General features: G+C 30.6%; 1 protein-coding gene and 1 long non-coding RNA gene across 2 annotated transcripts; both read left to right on the top strand.

Moving 5' to 3' along the window:
• Positions 1-5,300: 5,300 nt before the first annotated feature.
• LOC124938752 (protochlorophyllide reductase-like) lies at positions 5,301-7,152 on the top strand. The gene is made up of 5 exons (XM_047479253.1): positions 5,301-5,434; positions 5,510-5,599; positions 5,665-6,190; positions 6,362-6,720; positions 6,856-7,152. Exons 1-5 carry the CDS (start codon positions 5,381-5,383, stop codon positions 7,009-7,011), a joined length of 1,185 nt encoding a protein of 394 aa, XP_047335209.1. The 5' UTR covers positions 5,301-5,380; the 3' UTR covers positions 7,012-7,152.
• A 1,217-nt stretch (positions 7,153-8,369) lies between these two features.
• Positions 8,370-11,523, top strand: LOC124940740. Its single transcript, XR_007099508.1, has 4 exons — positions 8,370-8,469; positions 10,357-10,479; positions 10,674-10,847; positions 11,161-11,523. It is a non-coding gene; the product is annotated as an uncharacterized LOC124940740 (long non-coding RNA).
• Positions 11,524-24,405: the final 12,882 nt, after the last annotated feature.

The raw sequence follows: 24,405 nt of genomic DNA, 5'->3' as shown, positions 1-24,405 counted from the left end.
CTAGTTTTATTTTCCTCTGGAAGAGGCTAAAACATCTTTACCGTCATAGCCTCCCATTTCAATGTGGCAAACATTAGAACTCGGCCTCTTAGTTCACGACTCTTACCATTTGAGTTACCATATATAGGGAATAAAATGATTAAATGTGTAAATTCATATAACATATATTATCGTGCTCTTGATTTTCTTATCTGTTGAAGATTTGAATGCGTCAAATTAAAGACTGCATAGTGAACTTCTCAAGTTGTAAACTTTTTTGTTTTTGTTTTGTGAGAGTCAAAATGAGGATTGGATTGTTATAGATATTATGTAGGTGACTTCTATTTCCTTATAAAGGAACTTTTATGATTATTGGGGATTATCTTTTGTGGGATGGATCTGTACAAACTACAAAGCAAAAGCAGAATTCTGAAGCATGCAACCTTTTTGGCTCTGGCTATAGTAGTGAGGCTAAGGAAACATTGAATTAGCTGTTGGCTGTATTGGTTCATTGAAACAATTTTTTTTGACCCGGATTTATTCTCGGGGTGGCTAGCATGACTGCATGAGTCCCTTTAAATCAAAGTATTCTTAGTGGGAATCGAATCTGAAACCTTTAACTTTTTTTAGGTAAGAGCCTTTCCACTTGAGCTACATCATTGAAACAAATTTGAAGATAGTCAAATAGTTTTATTCTGTTATATAAGTAATACTAGATCATATGTGCCAATGTCTAAGAATGTTTTACATTTTGGTGATTTTCTCAATCACTTGTAATTGTATATTATTTGGTACACTTCTTAGGTTTAAGTTAGGGTTTTGTAAAGATAAGAGATGGATTTAAAGAAAGAAATGAATGAAGAATGTTCTAAGCCTCTAAATGAGAAAAACTTGAAGAATCTCAATAGCTAAAATGAGTGTAATAAACTATGGGTGCTCACCAATCTAACAACTCTAATAATTTAGGGATAATGTTAACTAATATAATAAACTTAAAAGCCCGACTAGTAACCCTAACCCTACTAATATGCTACACTATTTTTATTACAATTATTGAGTTTTGATGTTTACATATGCAAGGTCCATAGATAATGTGAGAAAATATTTGCTTTATGTACTTCTTACATGAATTGAATTTATCATGGTATAGTCAATCATGTCTGTTATGAACTTATTTCTTTTATTGGGACAACTATCAATTTTGTAGGATAATGTAGGCATCCTGATTCCTGAATAATGTCAGCCCAAATTGTTTTGAAATTATATATTCTCGCGGTATATAGTTATAAATACAAATTAAAAAACGACTCACTTAGGTAATTTGTCAAGAGGTTTGGACTAAGAAGTTTGCTTAGTTCAGTATTTTTTTTTTCAAGGATTAGGTAGTTGATCTTATTTTCTTTGCTTAGTTTGCAAGCTCTTGGCTTGGTTTTTATGTTATAAAATGCCTATGTTTGATTCTAAGCAGCAATACCTCAAACTGCATCATCAACCAACCCGCGAAAGATCTTCATTATTTTATCGATATTAGTGGAGTCTTGTGCTCCACTTTGGATGAAGCTATCGAAGACATCATAGCCTCCTTTGGATTGATGTTGGGATTATTATTTGTAAAGCGTTCCGAAAATTGGAGGTCTTTTAAGCCTCATCAGGGAATGCAATATGGAGAAAATGACATATAGCTGCTACCATAGAGCATAAAATCGATATTACATATTTATTTTTCCCTTGGTAGTTTATTTCGATTGTTTTCTCGAACTGTTACCTTTTAAACTTAAATATATTGTGGAGCTCCAACGGAATTCAGTGGTTATACCATTGGAGGATATTGAGATGTTTGGACTGGAGCGGGTTAAAGAGGCGGGAAGCCTTGTTCCAAACCCTCACTCTCTTTTTGAAGGTTCATATCGTGTTCTCGTGACTCATATGGTTTGAACGAAATTGCAGAACTTTTAACTATAGTAACAAACTTAATAGATTCATTCATAGGGTGATTGTTGTTAGAAAAACTTCCCATATATTTGATATTTTTAATCTTAAGTTTTTGTTCTTATGTATTTTATTTTCTAAACTGTCATATCGTGTTTTACTGTTTGGGTTAAATCAAACTATTTCAAAAGGTTAACTAGGAAGGAATTAGACCCAAGAGAAAAGAATAAATTCATTTTCAAGATAAAACCATTTAACATGACAAAGGACAATTTTTTTTTAAGAATTCGGTTTAGTTTAGTTGTTTTTAAAATTCAATTATAATCAATTTTTTTTATTGACTTACTCATCTTAATTTATTAATTAAAATACTAAAATGTCTTATATATTTATAAAAAATATATTTTGTTATTATATACTAATACTTTTTAAATTAATTTTATCAAAAATATTTACGTTCTCAAAATTATTATTGATCAACATTTTTTAAGTTGTTAAATTGACTTTTAAGACTTTTTCTTTAACTTTATTTTTTGAATCAAAGAGAACTAACCTGACATTTTACAACCATGCCCCCATTTCAACTCAAAACGCTTACAGATGAAACCCGGAATATTTTGGTCACTTAAACCGACTCTTATCACTGACCTACTTTGATGTAGGGCTACAAATGAGTCAAGCTACTCATGAGCCACGGTCAAAACTCGACTTGAGCTTGACTTTGACCAAGCTCGAGCCGAGCTCGAGCCGGCTCGTTTAAAATTCGAGTCGAGCTCGAGCTCATATAATGATTTCTCGATGGCTTGTAGAGCTTTTTTGAGCATAAGTATATAATGTATAATTTTTTTATTTAATATTAAAACTCAAATAATATATTTTTTCCATCTCTTTCTCTTAAAAGCCCATATGAAGGTCCACAATCCATAAGTAAAATCCTAATTTCTAACATATCTATTATCTACGACTCTTCATCTAACCTAATCTTCTTATCTAATCGTTTATTCTTTCATTCTCATATAACCTAATCTTCTTCGTCTAATAGCATTTTCTTTCATTCTTCCTTTTAATCTTCTTCATCTAATCAACTCTTCTTTCATTCTTCCTTCATTTTCTCTTCCATCTTCACCATTTCTTTCTCTCACTTTTCACTTCTTTCATTATTCCTTCTAATATTTTTCATCTTTTTTCATCTAATCGCCTCTTTTTTTATTCTTCCTTCATTTTCTCTTCCATCTTAACCATTTCTTTCTCTCACCCTTCACCGTTTTTTCACTCTTAATCTTTTCTTCATTCATTCTTTAGCTCTTAATCTCTTATTCTTTAGTCTTCACATATTTTTCACTATTCATTTATTCATTTTCTCATTCAGAAGATAGAAGAGGGAAGATGCTTACAGGTAATTAAATTTATTTTCACTTTTATGATAACTATTGTTTTTGCTTTTTATTTAACTTTGATTTTTTTTACCTTAAGAAATCCAATAACAATGAAAGGAAAAAACTATTTTATTTGTGAACTCAGTGGTCAGGTAATGGTCAGGTAAGTCTTGTTCATCTTTTTTTTTCATGTATTAAAAGAAATTTATGCTTATATATCCTTTTTTTTCCATGTATTAGTTTTATCCATGTATTAGTGTATTAGGATAAACTTAGACTTTGATTCGATCATTCTATCCACAAGGATGAATATATATATAGAATAACACTTATTTTTTATAAAAAAAAAACTCTTTATAAAAAAAGACGAAAATAAAAAAAATCAATAAATTATATATAATAAAAGTATATTATATATAATATTGTAAGAGATAAAAAAAGGTTAATATATTATATATAATAAAAATAATATTAAGATATAATAATTAGTTTAGTATAAAAAGAAATAAAAATAGTTAATATTTTATTTATAATAAAAGTATATTATACTTTATATTTTATATTGAAAAGAGATAAAAAAAAAAGTAAATATATTATATATAATAAAAATAAATATTATGAAATAATAATTTGTATATTATAATATATAATTATTTACGGATAAAAATAGTTAATATATATTTATGCTTATATATCCTTTTATTACTTATTTAATTAATTTTTCATTTTTTCAGAAAGAGAAGACATATCAAGAAATTTTGTTACCGGTATCTACCTCTTAAAATAAGTTAAATTTTAGTTATTTGTTTTAACATTTATTTTTCATATTAATTATTTTTAAGATTAAACATTTCATATTATTGAATGCAGGTAGTTGTATGTGTGATATGATTGAAGAACATGAGTTAAAATTAAATGTTCAAACAATTTTTATAATTTTGTACTTTAATTTTTGAATTTTATATTTTAGAATTTTGATTAGTAATGGTGATTTAATGTTTTGGATTATTATATTTTAGAATTTTCAGTTTCATATTTTAATTTTGAAATATCATGTTTTAAATTATTAATATGTATGAAAGTTTGATATTTTAATTTTATAAATAAATTTGGTTCGAATCGAGTTCGAGCTCGAGTTTGAGCTTGAAAATTAAATTTTTGTTCAAACTTTCGAGTCGAGTCGAGCTTGTATGTAATATAGTCGAGTCGAACTCGAGCTCAAATTTATAAGCTCGTTCAAGCTCGAGTTCGAGTCGAGCTAATAAATACTTAATCGAGTCGAGCTCGAGCTTCAGCAAGCTTGAGCTCGGCTCGGCTTATTTGCAGCCCTACTTTGATGGGTTAAAGTTATAAAAAGTGGGATTTTATTTTAAGAGTTTTAAAACGCTATTAACTTATTATTTATGTAACATTTATAAATAAATAATAATAATTTAACTAATAAATTGAGCATTTTGACTACCAAATTTTAAAATATTGGTAGTCAAAATTTTAACTTTGCTGAAATTCGATAATTAAATTACTAACATGAATATTTTATTATTTATAAATGTCACATAAATATAAGTTAAAGAAAAATTATAAAAATAAAATTAGTTTTACAATAAAAAGTCTGAAATGATCAGGTTCAAAGAAAGATATCCAAAATCTGGAACAGTACTATAAATTTAACATTTTTTAATGTAACAAGCTCTAAGATAATAAATTCACCTTTGGGACATTGTTGGATGGAATATCAATCTTGAGTTGCAGTAAGTCTCATTACTTTGTCCTCTATGTTCTGTCTGTCAGAAACTTTCAAAAAAACATTATCCATTACCATTCCCTCTTTTTCTTCTCTCAAACCCATACTATTGGAGATGGTCCATCTTAATTCCACTCCCTCTCTCCCATAACTATTGGAGATGGGTTACCTCGATGCATGAACCCTAACCCTAGATGATCTGTTCTTATATGAACATGGGAAATCCATTACTCGGATCCTTATTGGTTGCTTCAATCTGACGTGGCCTACCAAATATCATATCCTAAATATCTATATAACCCTTTGTGGGTACTAATTCTTTTCCATCATCATTCTATTCCCAACTCATCTCATGGCTCTTCAAGCTGCTGCTCTCTTTCCCACTACTTTTTCTGTCACCAAAGAGGTTCAATTATTTTTCATTTTTTTTAACCAAACAATACAAAAACACTTCATAATATTATTTATGTTTATTTTGTAGAACAAGAAATACAATGCATCATCATCATCATCCAGTCTCTTCGGAATTTCCATCAACGATTTCTCCTCCTCCACCTTAAGATCAATGAAGGTAGTGTATCTCTTCGTACTAAGACGTTTTAAATGAAAATCGAATAATTAATGTTTTTTTCTCAGTGTCAAAGGAATGTTGGTGCGGTTAGAATCCAAGCGGTAGCAACCACCACTCCTGGTTTTACCTTAGCAACTCCGACAACCAAGAAAACACTCAGAAAAGGAACCGTTGTAATCACCGGAGCATCTTCCGGGCTCGGTCTAGCCACCGCCAAGGCATTATCCGAAACCGGTAAATGGCACATTATAATGGCATGTCGAGATTTCCTGAAGACCGAGAGAGCAGCTAAGTCGGCTGGGATTTCAAAGGAGAATTACACTATCATGCATTTAGACCTATCTTCACTCGAAAGTGTCCGACAGTTTGTCGAGAACTTCAAACGTTCTGGCAGACCGTTGGACGCTTTGGTATGCAATGCAGCCGTCTACTTGCCAACAGCCAAAGAACCGACGTTCACGGCTGAAGGGTTTGAACTCAGTGTTGGAACTAACCATCTTGGACATTTCCTTCTTTCGAGATTAATGATTGATCTCTTGAATCAATCTGATTATCCATCAAAGAGACTCATTATTGTCGGTTCAATTACAGGTAACCTATAAAACTAAAGAGTAATGATATATGTCCGAGAATTTTTGTAGAGAATTTTAACATGTGCATCCATTTCTGAAATGACACATCATTCTCTTCATGTATCGTTACTCAAAACTAAAACTCATCAAACTTGTTAGATGATACTAAGTTGGATTTGGTATGGAACAGGAAACACAAATACCTTGGCTGGAAACGTACCTCCAAAAGCAAACTTAGGTGATATGAGAGGACTTGCAGGAGGATTAAACGGTTTAAACAGCTCCGCAATGATCGATGGTGGAAATTTCGACGGTGCGAAAGCTTATAAAGATAGTAAAGTGTGTAATATGTTGATAATGCAAGAATTTCACAAAAGGTATCATGAAGAAACGGGGATCACCTTTGCTTCACTCTACCCTGGTTGTATTGCCACCACGGGTTTGTTCAGAGAACACATTCCGTTGTTCAGGTTGCTCTTTCCTCCTTTTCAGAAGTATATTACAAAAGGATTTGTTTCTGAAGAAGAATCTGGAAAGAGACTTGCACAGGTAATTAAAACTTACATTATTAACTTAGTAGTTTAAGTGACAATAGTCTGTTCGATTCATAGTTAAACAAGTCATATGTTAGCATCTTACATTAAAAAAATAAAAAGGAATAAGTTGGTTGAACCTGATTTTCAGGTTGTGAGTGATCCAAGCTTGACAAAGTCGGGTGTATATTGGAGCTGGAATAAGGACTCGGCCTCGTTCGAGAACCAGTTGTCTCAGGAAGCAAGTGATGTGGAAAAGGCTCGCAAAGTTTGGGAAGTTAGCGAGAAACTTGTTGGTTTGGCCTAGAGCAATTCGATCGTTTTCAACCTTTGTAGTTGGTTTTTTGTGCGGTTATTTGCGATTACTCCCTTGTAAAATTGGGTGTTAACATCGTGACATTGTAGAAATAAAACATCGCGCACCTTAATAAAACATCGCACACCTTAAAACATCTATTTATCTTCCTTACTAACTCACTTGCTCTACTTGATATGGGTTAATTTGAAAACACTTACTTGCTCTACATGCATGATATGGGTTCATTTGAAAACATTTGCTCTATTTCATTAGTTGAATATTTAATCAAATATAAATATGTTTGATACATCTAATTTATTAAAATATTGTTGTTTTATATTTTACATAGTTAAATTTAATTTATAAAATGTTAATATCGAGTTATATGTCGTTTTCAAATTCGATTTTTATTTACTACACAATCCGAATTCGACAGGTATCTCTATTTTTATCACAATCCTCGGCTCATTGAGTACCCTATTATAGACACAAGAAATTGATTACCCGACTAAATATGTATAAAATTATAGAAAGTGAAAAAAATATAACTTTATTAAATAATAAATTATCTTAAAACTAATAATATTGAAATTTTTAAAAACAAATAAAATCATTATTTAGACTTATATTATATTGGATAAGTGGAAGAAGATATCAACTTTGTTATTATTTAGAGTTTAAGAAGAAATTATAGAGTAAATGTTGAAAAAAATTAAAAAAGAAAGTTAAATATGAAAAGTGATGCGAGAAATAACATTTTGTTATTAAAAAATAAATTAAAGAATCATTATTTATAAGTGATAAACACTTTTTTATAAACGTCCTCATAGTGTTTTGTTAAACGTACACTTAAGGCTCACTCAATTTAACCAGATAAGGACTCGAATTCAGGACCTCAGATAAATTGATATATTCATCTAAGCTAGAAGAAAACACGATAAATACTTGTTTGCTATTAAATATTGAAGTTGACGTGTGAGTATGGATAAAAAAGGAAAATAAATTGTGTATTTTGTTTTGTCATTATTATAAAAATAAATAAATATATTTTTAATATTAATAGAGTCGATTTGAAAAAAAAGATGTTAGTTTTAGTGACAATGTTACTCAATTATCATATATCTTCTCTACACTTCTAAAATTATAATTTGCTTTTTATATTATTAATTACAAACAAGTTGGATGTAATTTTTTATGTCTCAAAGAATTTTGAAGTTAAATATATTTTGTATGTAAAAAAAAAATATTTGTTGAATTTTTATTTAAAATTAATGAAATCTTACCAATAAATATGTCATGAGAATTTTCAGATTTTCAAACTGAATATAACACATAAAAAAATACTTACACACATTAATAAAACCAAACAACGAGACTGAATCGAGGAGGAAGCTGTTGTGATTTTTGAAGGTTAAGATCCAGTAGTCACTTTGAATCGACGGGTGGATCAGGAGTACGAAGATAAAGGTGATTTGATTACTGTAGAATCTGTTTTATTTTTCTTTACTTTTGGCAGTTTGAATCTGATAAATGATGAACAGTTTCCCAAACTAACCTTGTTTGACGTTCACTTTCCCAAACTAACCTAGTTTGTTCATTTATTTCCAAACTAACCTAGTTTACTATTCAAACTCATTTATTTTTTTATTTTTTATTTTTTATATTTTTACATTTCAAATTTATTATAGATATATATATATTTAAATTATTATTTATATAAACTAAATTATTTATATTTTGATATATATTTTAAATTATTATTTTTATAAATTTAATTATTTATATTTTGATATATAATTTTAATTATTTTTTTATAAACTTAATTATTTATATTTTAATATAAATATTTAATGGTTCATTAACTTAAGACATATTTTTTTACAACCCTTAAGTTAGGAATACAACACATTAAAAATTGATAAAAAATTTATTGTGAAATTATATCACAATGAAAAGTCAAAATTATTTTAATAAAAGACAACCCAACAAATATAAATAATAATTTGAATGAAAAGTTGTCAAAATTATTTTAATAAAAGACAACCCAACAAATATAAATAATAATTTGAATGAAAAGTTGTCAAAATTATATTAATAAAAGACAACCCAATAAATATAAATAATAATTTGAACGAAAAGTTGTCAAAATTATTTTAATAAAAGACAACCCAATAAATATAAATAATAATTTCAATAGTAAAATAAATAAATTTATGGGGATGAAAATCATACTGCCATATATATATATATATAAATATATATATATATATATAATAAATTTGAAATGTAAATATATATATATATATTAAAATATAAATAATTAAATTTATAAAAAAATAATTTAAATTATATATCAAAATATAAATAATCAAATTTATAAAAATAATAATTTAAAATATATATCAAAATATAAATAATTTAGTTTATATAAATAATAATTTAAATATATATATATATATATATATATATATATATATATATATATATAATAAATTTGAAATGTAAAAAAATAATAAAAAAAATAAAATTAAAAAACTGAGTTTGAATAGTAAACTAGGTTAGTTTGAGAATAAATGAACAAACTAGGTTAGTTTGGGAAAGTACACGACAATCAAGGTTAGATTGAGAAACTGTTCATAAATGATTGATAGTGCTGGAAAATGATGATTCAATTATCGGATCAAATTGCTCTGTTACCAAACAAAAGTGATTGTTCATTCTAATTTCTGCAGTATTGAAATCATATATGTTTTCTTCAACTGGAAATTTTAACTATTCGTGCAAAGAGAGACACACCATTGTTTTGCTCTGTCGTAAGGGCAGGACTGTCTGTGTGATACAGATTTTCCTTTTCCTGTTGATTGTTTGAATTTTCAGACCCATGAACAAGCATTATCCAACACAATCTGTAAAATCCTTTTAAGGGTTCTTGGTTTGATGGATTTGATAGATATAAGATTAGGGTTGATTGTGGATTCACAAGTCTATTCATGATTATTGCTTTGCTCTGTTGTAAGGGCATGACTGTCTGTGTGATACAGATGTTCCTTTTCCTGTTGATTGTTTGAATTTTCAGACCCATGGGCCATGAACAAGCATTATCCAACACAATCTGTAAAATCCTTTTAAGGGTTCTTGGTTTGATTGATTTGATAAATGTAAGATTAGGGTTGATTGTGGATTCACATCATGATTATTGGTTTCTGGTAAAGGAGAATCTTGTGTTTTCTACTTCTTGTAATAAACACTCTAACTAATTTATTGTTAACTTTCGCCAATTCTTTGTGAAGAAGCCCATTTCAACTACTTAATTTTCGATGACATGTTTTCTTAAGCACAATTGATTTTATGTAGGTTATGGAAGAAGACACTTCAAATTCACGTGATCTTGAATATGAAGATGAGTATGTATTGCTTGATTTGGATGAAGTTTCTGCGAAAGTTTGTATTCCCCCGTATGCACCGTATACTCTATTAGTATGTATTGAAACTGTAATATGCTTATTTTGATTTCTTTGCCAAACTTTGACTGCATAATAGTGGCAAGATTCTAGTAGTTGCTTTGATGCGATTATTTTCATGCAAAATTTCAAGTGAAAAACACGATTAAGATTAGATATTTTTCCTCTTTTTCCTCTTATAATTGTTAATTTTTTTTCAAATATTTGCAGGGATTAGACACATTGCACCCTGTGTTGATTATTCACCAAAGTTAAGAAAATCTTTTACTATAATAAATGAAACTCTTAACATAATTTTTGTGGTTTGTGGGTTGTAATAACAGGTTGGGGAATACGAAGAAACAATTGGAACGTGTGTCGTCTTTAATGAAGACAAAAAATCAGGTGTTTTTTCACTTCTAACCTCTTGAGCCTCATACCATAAGAATTTAATTTGAAAACTAGTATTTTGTTACACTCAACTTTTACCTTGATGAATCAGTCATTTTTCTTTTGCATTCGGTAAATGAAACTTCTTTGTATAAAAGTGGACAAATTTCCTTGTATCCGACATTAATATGGATCAAATAATTCATTGGTTGTACTTCTAATATGCCAAAATGCGTTTTCTAAGCCCATGTCTATACAGTGTTGAATTCATATTTAAAAGTTTAGAAAGTTTGTCTACGTTTTCTCTTTAAATTATTTATTTTCGCAGATCCAAAGGCAAGAGCAACAACCCAAAAGAAATTGGGAGCTTCTGGAGCCAAGACTTCAAAGCAACTAGTGATCAAGGAAGTTAGGCCTGTTGGGAGTCTCCATAAGATTCTCAAGTTTAGACTAGCCACACAGAATGAAGATGGAGCAAATAACACCATGAAAAAGGCCAAGGCATTTTAGTACACACTAGTTTAAAAAGTTAATTATAGAATAGAACATGTATTTATTTGATTAACTTTAACACTATCCTCATTCCACCACAATTTATTGTAGATAGTGCATCAAAAGATGGATATAATGAAAATTGCATCTCAATTTTAAATATTTTCAGTTTCTTATAAAGATTATTAATTTAGTATAAATTTATATATTAGAGAGAAATTGATATTTTATAAAATAATCAAAGTTCACGGGTGTGTAAGCTTTCTTAAGTTAAAGTGGATGTCTTTACGCTAGGTAGGACTAATTTTGCATTTTTTAAATATATTAATGTAGGATTAACAAAGAAATTGTAAAATATGTAACATTTTTTCATTATGTTTTTGATTAATAGTTAATAAATTTAAATATTGTCTTATTATTACTATTTGTTATACATAATAAACCTGCCAATTAAGAAAATTAAGAAAATTGAAGTTATGAATTATTATGGGATATGTATTTATTTAACACTTCAACCTTGCAGGAACAATTGTAAGATTTTATTTGGTATTAATTGTTTTCAACCCATTTTTATTTTTAAATAATCCATATGAAAGACTTATAACTTTGAAAACATTAGTTTTTGTGTTTTACCACTAAGTTATAAATAGCTCAATATCACATTAAAATGTCCAAACCATGGTCAAAACCTAAGTAACCATAGTCAAATTCTAAGTAACATAGGGGTGAGAAAAATTACCGATATTATAGGTATATCGAAAATATCGTACCGCAATATATCGAAAAAATCGATTTTTAAAATATACCGTAAAAAGGGTAAGGTATATATATAACTATATACCTATATACCATGTTATATGTTTGTGCCAATCAATGTATTTATTTTGAATTTTTAGTTTACCTATACATTTATTTATAAATAAAATACTAAAAATTTGATAACCTATTGGTTTATTTGTATATAAATATTTGAAGAAATGACACCATTATTTAGGAACCAAAGTTCAAATCTCATTTATATCTATGTGTGTGTGTGTGGAGATTAAGGTTTAAATGTAACAATTACAAATTTGAGAAAGTTATTTAAAAATTATAAAAAATTAAATAGGGGAGTGAGATGATATTTGTAGGTGAAGGAGTTTATTTCAAATATTATATATTATCTTTAATGCAAATTTGACCCGACAAATGATACAAAATTATATATATGTATATATATTTGAAAAAGAGTTTTATTGTATTCATATGGAGTGAAATGTGATCTATAAAGTATATCAATTTTTCTTTTAAGAGTCTTGTATTTTGTTTACGTATAAACATGTTAGGTCTAAACCAAAAAGTCAAAATAAATATAATTGTGTTAGGATTTGTATCTCCCAAATTCAACCTGCTTGAAAACAATCTATAAAAAACACAAGAAAAAAGAACACAAGAACACACAGATTTATAGTGGTTCACTCAAATTGAGCTACATCTACTTCAGCCATTACCAGATTTCACTATGAAGAAGAAGAAGTAATACAGAATTTTTGCCTTACACTTTATCTCTCTAAAATTCTGTTTTCACCATATAAACCCTTAATAATCACATATTTATAGGGTAAACATTCAAGTAATAAACCTAAATAACTTTGGTCAGGCCCAAGCCCAAAACCAAAAAGAAAACCCAATAAACTCTAATTAACAATGTAGAGTTTATTATAAGTGTAAGCTCCATAACTCAACAATCTCCCACTTAGAGACTAACTTCATCATCTCTCGATCGGTAGTGGCTTTCATTCGGTGTCTTAACGAAGAAGACCAACTGAAGTTGCACACAACTTCAGTTTCTCATTTGTCACAGCTTTCGTCAACATATCAGCTGGATTCTCACTCCCGAGAATCTTCTCAAGAGCTAATACTCCATCTTCTAAAGCTGACCGGATGAAATGATAACGAACCTATATATGCTTAGTCTTGTCATGATAAACATAATTCTTTGCCAAATGAATGACACTCTGACTGTTTGCATCGTAACACACTTCCCTCGTAGTCTTGACCCAATTCTCGCAAAAAGGGTTGTAACCACATCATTTCCTTAGCAGCTTCTGTCACAGCAACATACTCTGCCTCACAACTAGAAAGAGCAACAATCTTCTGCAATTTTGAAACCCAACTGATTGCAGTACCTCCCAGAGTATAAATATACCCTGTTGTGCTTTTCCTACTATCAACATCACCACCAATGTCAGCATCAACATATCCTTCCAACCCATATTAGACTTTCGAAAATACAAAGCGAGACCCGTACTTCCTCTTAAGTATCATAGTATCCACTTTACTACTTCCCAATGTTGTCTATCCGGACTGCTCATGAATCTGCTAACAACTCCCACTGCATGTGCTATGTCTGGTCTTGTGCAAACCATCGCATACATAATACAACCAATGACAGAGGCATACAGAATAGTTGCCATGTAATTTTTCTCCCCCTCTGTTGAAGACGACTGATCTTTAGATAGTCTGAAGTGACTAGCTAAGGGGATAATAACTGATTTTGCATCATACAAGTTGAACATGCTAAGAACTTTCTTCACATATTCTTCTTGTAAAAGCTTGAGAACTTCTTCATCCCTGAAAATTCTCATCTCAAGAATTTGTTTAGCAACACCCAAATCCTTCATTGCAAACTTTTCAGACAACTCTTTCTTGAGTTTGTTAATCTCATACAAGCTTGCTCCAGCAATCAACATGTCATCAACGTAGAGAAGAAGAATAATGTACAATTTATCAAACCTCTTGATATAGCAGCAATGATCAGCTTCACACCTAAAAAAATTGTTACTTTTCATGAAGCTATCGAACTTCTTGTACCATTGCCTTGGAGCCTGTGTCAAACCATACAGACTCTTCTGAAGCTTACACACAAACTCATCTTTTCATTTGATTTCAAATCCTTCTGGTTGTCGCATATAAATCTCTCCATCTAAATCACCACGAAGAAAAGCAGTTTTGACATCCATTTGTTGAAAATGAAGGTCTTCTTTCACAATAAAACTCAAAATAGTTCTGATTGTCATCAATTTAACTACTAGAGAAAAGATTTCATTGTAGTCAATACCTTCTTTCTGTTGAAATCCTTTCACAACCAACCTTGCCTTGTACCTCATGGTTTTATCATGTTCTTCTTTAATCCTGAAGATCCATTTGTTGTGAAGTGCTTTCTTTCCCTTTTGCAGCTCAGTGAGCTCCCAAGTCTGATTCAACGTCAAAGAGTCCATCTCATCTTTCATCGTAGACTCCCACTTAACCGATTCATCAGATTTTATTACTTCCTCAAAACATTCAGGTTCACCTCTACCTGTCAACAAGATATAGTTCAGAGATGGAAACCACCTCTCAACTGGTTTTCGATTCCTTGACAATCTTCTCAACTGTATAACCGGTGTTTACTGATTTACCTCTAGGACCACATTCTCAAAACTTTCATCTTCAACAACATATTGTTCTTCTTCGACAGTCGGTATATATTCAGCTGAAAAATCTCTTAAATTGACTGTATCAGTCTCTTCCAACTTGGAATCACCATCTGATGTCTTTCCAACACAATCTTTGTAGAGAACCTGTTCATTGAAGATAACATTTCTGTTACGAATGATCTTCCGATTTTGATTATCCCAGAAACGATAACCAAACTCGATATCACCATAACCAATGAAAAAACATTTATTAGACTTTGGATCAAGCTTGCTCATATCACATTCATTAATATGAACATATGATAAACAACCAAACACTTTCAAATAAGAAAGGTTTACCTTTTTATTGCTCCAGGCTTCTTTAGGAATTCTGAATTCAAGAGGAACAGAGGGTCCCCTGTTTATCAAATAGGCAGCAGTATTAATAGCTTCTGCCCAGAAGGTTTTAGGCAGCCCTGCATGCAATCTCATGCTTCTAGTACGCTCGTTCAATGTTCGATTCATTCGTTCAGCTACTCCATTCTCTTGAGGCGTTCGGGGGAACAATCTTCACTATACTGATCCCATTCACATCACAATACTCTTTGAAATCTAAATTGATATATTCAACTCCGTTGTCGGATCTCAAGCATTTAACTTTTTGATTTGTTTCATTTTCAACCAAAGCCTTCCATTTCTTGAAAATAACAAATACTTCAGACTTGTGCTTCATAAAATATACCCATACCTTCTTGTCAAATCATCTTAAATGTCACGTAGTATTGTGATCCGCAAATAGAAGAAACAGGTGCAGGTCCCCACACATCAGTGTGTACCAACTCTAGCCTATCTTTCTTGAGCTCCTTCCCAATTTTTAAGAAACTCACCCGTTTCTGTTTTCCAAGAATGCAGGTTTCACATAACTGATGTTCAACAGACTTCAGTTTTGGAATCTGTCCATTCTTCAAAAGAATTTGTATCCCTTTTTCGCTCATATGGCTCAACCTACAATGCCACAGCTCACTGTTATTCGAGTCATTAACTACAACAACAACTGATTCTCTGCAAGTTGAAGTCGTGTATAACGTTCCAGTTTTGTGACCTCGAGCAACAACTATTGCTCCTTTAGTCACCTTCCACGCACCATTTCCACAACTGATATTGTGACCTTCTTCATCAAGTTGTGTAATAGAGATCAAATTGCGCATTAAACCTGGAATGTGTCTCACCTTATTAATCTTCCAAACAGAACCATTTTCCATCTTCAATTTGATGTCCCCATGCCAACAATATCTAGTGGCTCACCATCTGCGAGATAAACTTTCCCACAGTTTCTAGCCACATAATTCTCCATTAATTCTTTGTGGACAGTGGTGTGGAAAGACGCTCCTGAGTCCAAAACTCATGAATCTATCTGGCTATCAACAGATAGAAGTAATTAGTGACATATTCTGTAACAACGTTGGCTGCATCATTTTTATCATCACTATTTTTCTTCGGTGCTTTACAGTTCCTCTTTAAATGACCTTATTTACCACAATTCCAGCACTCAAATATCCGTCCAGACTTGGACTGACTCCTCCTGCTCCTTGACATAGATCTGCTCTTACCTCGGTTGAAATTTCTATCATTACCTCTTCCCCTATTTTCCACATTCAGAGCAGAACCTTTGAATGTTTCACCAGAATCAATTTTACGAACCTCTTCAGCAAGAATACGATCTCTAACTTCAACAAATTTCAGTTTAGCATTTCCAACTGAATTACTAATTTCTGCCCTCATAGGTTCCCAACTATTTGGTAGATATGCTAACAAAATTAGGGCACTAACTTAATCCCCAAAATCAATCTCAACATATAGGCAATTGATTCACAATTGTAATGAATTCATTCAAATGAGTAGTGACAGAAGTAGCATCAACCATTCTTATGTAAAATTGTCTTTTCATTAAGTGTACCTTGTTGTTAGCAGATGGTTTCTCATACATATCAGAAAGAGCTTTCATCAGACCCATGGTGGTCTTCTCCTTTGCTACATTGTGAGCAACCGTCTTGGCTAGCGTCAATCGGACAACTCCCAAAACCTGTCTATCAAGGAGTTTCCATTCAGCTTCATCCATCTTCTCTGGTTTCTCACTCAAAGGAACATGAAGCTTCTTTCCATAGAGATAATCTTCAATCTGCATTCTCTAGAAGTCATAATCTGTCCCATCAAATCTTCCAATCCCATGTCCTATACTGTTCTCACTTGCCATTATTTTCAATGCTCAGATCTAGCCTAGTTGCTCTGATACCAGTTGTTAGGATTTGTATCTCCCAAATCCGACTTGCTTGAAAACAATCTATCTGTAAAAAACATAAGAAAGAAGAACACAAGAACACACAGATTTATAGTGGTTCACTCAAATTGAGCTACATCCACTTCAGCCACCACCAAATTTTACTATGAAGAAGAAGAAGTAATACTCAGTTTTTGCCTTACACTTTATCTCTCTAAAATTCTGTCTTCACCATGTAAACCCTTAATAATCACATATTTATAGGGTAAACATTCAAGTAATAAACCTAAATAACTTTGGTCAGTCCCAAGCCCAAAACAAAAAAAAAACCCAATAAACTCTAATTAATAATGTAAAGTTTATTATAAGTGTAGGCTTAATAACTCAATAAGTTATAAATAGAAATATGAGTATTTTTTATTTTTAATGAGTAATGGAAGACTATTAGGTTATGCACAATTTTTTTTTTTATGTTCATGTCATGTTTGAGTACGAATTTATTGTGTTAATATGCAGATCAACGTGAATATTAAAATTTATTTATAAAATATATAAAGAAATACAAAATTATAACTAAAATTTAACATTTTAAGCGGTTTAATAGATGAAATATTCACACTAAACACTTGAGACCAAGATTCAAATCTCATCTCAATTGATGATAATATACGTGAGTGAGAATTTAAGAGATTTTAAAATTTTGTTGGTGTGAATTTGAGGGAATATATAATTAAATTGAGAATTAATGGATATAAAGTTACAAATATGAAAATAAGAAAAAAATTACAAACACGTTACTCAACATATTATCAAGCTCGTAGATCATACAAAAAAACGATTAAATCCCCGATCGGCTCTATCGACTTTTCGAAACAAATACGCGTCGGACGACTACGGTCATTGAAGGTTCGACGATTTCTCGTTAACCAGATAATTTAACATAAAATGATCGAATTAGTAACCAAAATATGTAAGCATATCACATCAATAGCTTCAATCCAAATTTCTCATTACCTACTCAATTATTCGTGCATCATTTAATGAATCCAAGTCATACTCCACAAAAGACTCCATATACTACTCACCTCTTAAAAATGAAAAAGTAAGTTAGACGCTGATTTCAACTTTTGTGACACATACAACAATAACTTAACATAAAATAATATTTTTTCTTCACATATCATTATTAAAATATTTATTATAAATATCGTTTTATTTAAACAATGAGATCTTGGATAAATACAATATTTTTTTAAGAACTTTAATTTTTTTTCTCAGACTTTAGCTTAATACAACCCTTATTTAGATCATCTCTTTGTGTACTTAAATTTCACACCTATGAACAACTTGTTAAATATATATATATATATATATATATATATATATTAATTAACATATTTAATTAGATTTTAAATACCAATTAGTAAAAGGTATCTGCAAATAAATTAGTAATGATAAAACTAAATAGATTATTCATATTGGTTAAGTAAAATATTGAAATATGTATCACATTACCCAATAAGACGTCCATTCTCTTCACTTATATAATAAAACATGGGTCATGTTGACCCTTTTTATAATTTATACAACTTGAACTATTATTACATATTTCTCTAAATGTTATTAAATTTTATAATACAAAGTTAAGTCTTTTAATAATATTAAGTTTCCCCCCATATACTAGCTTATATAAAATGCAGACTACATTTATATTTTTATCTTCCCTTCATATAAATAATTAGTGATCTATTTTAATATCTTAACCTTTAACCTTTATGTTTGTAATTTCATTAAGCAGATGTAATATTACTACTACATTTCATTAAACAAATGTAATATTACCGCAACAAAAAGTTGGTCAAAGGAATAAACAGTCAAAATGTAAAATAAGTAACGCAATAATTAGGTTGTATATATAATTGGTAATTGATGTAGTGAAGAGAGAATATACCATCATCATGGCAAATTTCTCTTCATTTTTCATCATCATGGCCCTTATTGTATCAAGTAAGTATCAACATACATATCCTTCACTAATTACTTCCTATTCCTTATTCCTTATAGTATGTTATGCTAATAATTAAAACAATGTTTATGATTATGGTTATTTTTTGCAATAATAGTGTTTGGATTAGTTGTGATCAAGACTCAAGCTGTACCCTACCGAAACTCTTATGATAGTAAATTGAGTAAGAAATGTTCAACAGAAGTCTGCTCACCAATTCAATGTTTAATGTATTGTAGAAGGAATTATCCACTCGGATTTGGAATATGTACTCGTAATAGTGTGATTGATCCTAACTTCATATGCACTTGCAGTATGTTAAACTAGTCAAGTTTTTTTCTTATATCTATCTAAATTTATCTCTTAAACTTTATTAATAATATCTTCGGTAAAAAATAATTAGTCACCAATCATAATATTATATATATTATAATGATTATTGTTATTTATTTCATCGATTAAAGATTTCAAAAAAAAAAAAAATTTAAAAAATTTAGCGAAAGATTGGGTTTTAAAATTAATTAGAATCTCAACAAATCAAGACATATAAAAAAAATTAATTGTAAAACCATAAATTAAATTAACCTATTGTTTCAACAAGTTACAAATTAAACACATCCCTGTAATGATTTTACTGTCAGAAGTCTTCCAATTTCTTTGATTTTAGAGAATGGATTCTATCAACCAAGAACATTTGAGGAATTCCAATGTTTCACAGTATATGAACAATATCATTTTAGAACTAATTTAGGACTATAATTTAGGAAGTCCAATTTTAGCTTTCAATCCATGTATTTTGTTAGAAGTCTTCAAAAATTATATTACATTACGTCATAAAAAATAATGATAGTCCTAACGTGCTTGCTTACTCTTCGAATATTGTAAAACAATATAGAATTTAACATTATTCAAAAATTGGTTCGTAAAATATATGAGAAATAAAAAAATAATGGTCACTTTTAGGCAGTTTAACTTTATAAGTGTTTGTACTCGATTTTCTTAATAAATATAGTAAAAGAATGATAGTACGTAGAACGCAAATAAAGAGAATTCGATTATGTTCGGTGATTAGTTACATTGAGAAAATGACATCAGTGTTATGTCCCTCGGATCTATACTTTAAATCTTTGACCGTTCTATGAAAATGCGATATTTATATTTTATTTAATAAATAAACTGAGATCTATCGTGTGTATATGTATGATATCTCGGCCTATCATGCAGATGCATGTAAGATATCTCGGCCTATCATATTTCTAATTATAATATTATTCATTCATTATATGCGTCTATGTACAATAATGATACATCCAAATCAAAATAGAGAAAATGAAATATCAACCTGATAGAAAAATATCATCAATGATTAGTGATCGAGATTAAAGATCAATATAGAATCAGTAAAACTTTATAGAATGATATCTAATATAATTATCATGGTTGTTTTTTGCAATAATAATATTTGAATTAATAGTGATTAAGACTAAATACCGAAACTGATAGAGTAGTATATTGTGTAGAGAGATTGCCCAATAGTAAATGCAATATATTATCATGTGCCTATTATCACAGCCCATTAGTGTCACGACTCGATTCAGGGGATATCGAGGCTCATTAAAGTCTTGGCCTCATAGTGCGCTAATGTTCTTAGCCCAAGGGGAAGCCTAATCGCTAAGAAGGTCCAATGAATCTTCTAATTAAGGAAGGGATTAGAAGATATTCTAAATAAGGAAGAGATTACATGATATATTCTAATTAAGGAAAATATATCATAAATTAGTGTAATTAAATTATAATTGGTAGACAATTCCTAATTTAATACGTTGTAAGTACTATAAATACCTTAGAGGTATTACACTGTAATTACCAAGAATTCATTTTAATACAATCTTATTCTCAAGCTTTGTTTCTCTCTCTAAGTATTCTTGCGTTTGAGTTCTTCTTGCATTGTGAAAAAGGCTTACTAGCTAGAATCTGAGTCGATCTAGCCTAGTGCCACACAGATCTAATTTTAGCCCGTGACAATATGGTCTCTTAAAATACAACTTTACAATAATATATTATTAGTTTGAACTCTTAACCTATTCATGGAGGCACTACTTGCTGGGGAGAAGGTTCATGGCCCGGACTGACAACGTAGCCACTAGCTACTTCCAAACACAGAAGAAGCTAACTCCTAAGTAGGCTAGGTGGCAAGAATTCCTAGCTGAGTTCGACTACACATTGGAATACAAGCCGGGAGTTACCAATCGTGTAGCCGACGCATTAAGCCGCAAGGTAGAGCTGGCCGCCATTAGTCAACCGGAGACCGATCTAAGGGAACACATTCGGGAGGGCCTAGAGAAGGATCCCAATGCACTAAGCCTAATAGAGTTTGCTAAAAATGGCAAGACTCGAAGGTTTTGGGTCGACGACGGGTTACTCATGACAAAAAGAAATCGAGTGTTCGTACCCAAGTGGGGAAGTTTACGACGAGATGTCTTGAAAGAAAGTCATGATTCAAAATGGGCAGGCCACCCAGGAATGCATCGCACCATGACGCTGATGGAGGATTTGTATTATTGGCCCAGGATGCGTGAGGATGTGGAAGTTTATGTGCGGACATGTCTTGTTTGCCAACAAGACAAGATCGAGCAACAATAACCAGGCGGTTTGCTCCAACCATTACTCGTGCCGGAATATCCATTCGAAAGCATCTCAATAGATTACATCACAGCCCTACCAAAGTCTGAGGGGTACGTGTCGATCATAGTGGTGGTTGATCGCTTCTCAAAGTATAATACTTTTATAGCGGCACCATCCAATGTTATGGCTGTCGATACAGCCAAGTTGTTTTTAAAGAACATCGTGAAGCATTGGGGAGTCCCAAAGACGATTGTGAGCGACAGGGATCCTCGCTTCACCGGGAAGTTTTGGTCCGAATTGTTCAAATTGATGGGGACCAATTTAGCATTCTCAACCAGCTTTCATCCACAAACTGATGGGCAAACAGAAATGGTCAATGCATTGCTAGAGTTATATCTAAGACACTATGTGAGCGCCAACCAAAAAGACTAGAGCAAACTTTTGGACACGGCGCAGTTCTCATATAACTTACAAAAGATCGAATCGACTGGACGGAGTCCGTTCGAACTAGCAATAGGGAGGCAACCGACGACTCCGCAAAGTTTGGCGGTTACGCTGGACAAAGTCCGTCCGCCTACACTTTTGCCAAATCTTTAGAAGAGGAGGCAGATCTTGCTTGAGCGTCCTTAGACAAAGCCACCAAGAGGATGAAGAAATGGGCAGATCTAAAGAGGCGTGTAGTCGAGTTCAAGGAAAGAGACAAAGTATTGGTGAAATTACTCCCACAACAATTTAAATCTCTACGATCTGTGCACAAGGGGCTTGTACGTAGATACGAGTGACCGTTTAAAATTGAATGGCGTGTGGGGAAGGTCGCATATCAGTTGGAGTTGCCACCCAAACTAAAGATTCATCTAGTATTCCACGTAAGTAAACTTAAACAGTTTCACGAAGATGTGGAGGATGTTGAAAGGGGACAATCTAGTCGGGCAGCAACCGCCGTCACGACCTCCTTCGACAAAGGCATAAATGAAATTATATCTCATAGGGAGATTAGAAGAAGAGGCGTTTCTCCTTTTACCGAGTACTTCGTACGATGGGAAGGTCTACCCGATGCCGAGAATAGCTGGGAAAGTGAGGATCACTTGTGGCAATTCAGGTAGAAGATTGAAGAGTACCGATCTAAGGTCGAGCCGAGGTCGGCCACGACTTAGGTGGGGGAGTATGTCACGGCCCATTAGTGTCACGATCCGATCCAAGGGATATCGAGGCTCATTAAAGTCTTGGCCTCATAGTGCGCTAATGTTCTTAGCCTAAGGGGAAACCCAATCGCTAAGAAGGCCCAACGAATCTTCTAATTAAGGAAGGGATTAGAAGATATTCTAAATAAGGAAGAGATTACATGATATATTCTAATTAAGGAAAAGAAATCCTAAATTAGTGTAATTAAATTATAATTGGTAGACAATTCCTAATTTAATAAGTTGTAAGTACTATAAATACCTTAGAAGTATTAAACTGTTATTACCAAGTAATCATTTTAATACAATCTTATTTTCAAGCTTTGTTTCTCTCTCTAAGTATTCTTGCGTTTGAGTTCTTCTTGCATTGTGAAAAAGGATTACTAGCTAGATTCTGAGTCGATCTAGCTTAGTGCCACACGGATCTAATTTTAGCCCGTGACAATATGGTCACTTAAAATACAACTTTACAATAATATATTATTAGTTTGAACTCTTAACCTATTCAAATAATGTTAAATTTGAATTTGTCGGGTGAGAGCGGTAGTTAATTGAATATATATGAGATTAAATGTATACTTGGGTCTATATAATTATTAATGAAATATTATTTAGTTTTGTATAAGTATAAAAATATATAAAATTATATATAGTTAATCAAAATGTAACTTACAAAAATATATGTAAATAAAAAAATTATAAAATTAATTCAATAATCATAAATAGTTTAGCGATTAAAATGTTAACATTTCATACTTAATTCAAATATTGTTGAGAAAACCTAAAGGTTCGTCCATAAAGAGTGATTCAGGATTTAAGATCATGTCGAAAGGTGTAATCCAATGTTGGGAATGTCTACTTAAGTAATGCAAACATTAGTGAAAAAACCTAAGGGTTCGTCCACGGATGTAATTTAGAGTCAAGAATCATGACTAAATGTGTAATCTAATGTTTAAAAAATGCGCCCTTGAAAACCGCAAAATTTTTCACCGAGGGTGAGTTAAAGCCAGAATTATACAAAACTATTAAACATTTTTAATAAATACTAGGTAAATTCACTGAAAATATTAAAACAAAATGAAAAACTATAATAATTTTAAAATATGTATTCAATTTGTCATATACTTAATAAATAATAAACAATTTTTAATTAGGATAATATATATATATATATATATATATATATATATATATATATATATATATATATATATATATATAAAAGATAAAAAAAATTATTTTTATTAATAAATTTACATATTAGGAAAAATTAAAAAAAGAAATTTGATTATTTTATTATATATATATATATATATATATATATATATATTAACAAAATATTTTAATTTAATATTATAATAAAAGATATATATATTTTTTTTTATTAAATTTTGTGTTTTTTTATGAATATGAAAAATTTATATAATATATAGTTATTAAAAATATTACTTACAATAAATATTTATATATATATACTAAAAATTATAAAATTATTTTTACAATCATAAGTGGTATAACACTTAAAGTGTTAACATTTTCTATAAAAGACCAAGGT

Source organism: Impatiens glandulifera, chromosome 5 (assembly GCF_907164915.1).
Source record: "Impatiens glandulifera chromosome 5, dImpGla2.1, whole genome shotgun sequence".
In the NCBI taxonomy this organism is placed as follows: Eukaryota; Viridiplantae; Streptophyta; class Magnoliopsida; order Ericales; family Balsaminaceae; genus Impatiens; species Impatiens glandulifera.
This window is presented reverse-complemented; position numbering and strand designations above follow the sequence as displayed.

Excerpts from the sequence above, each read along its gene's own strand:
- LOC124938752 (XM_047479253.1), top strand. The coding sequence starts at position 5,381 with ATGGCTCTTCAAGCTGCTGCTCTCTTTCCCACTACTTTTTCTGTCACC. Across the intron at positions 5,435-5,509 it reads CTTTTTCTGTCACCAAAGAG|AACAAGAAATACAATGCATC; the intron begins GTTCAATTATTT and ends TTTATTTTGTAG. Across the intron at positions 5,600-5,664 it reads CCACCTTAAGATCAATGAAG|TGTCAAAGGAATGTTGGTGC; the intron begins GTAGTGTATCTC and ends TTTTTTTCTCAG.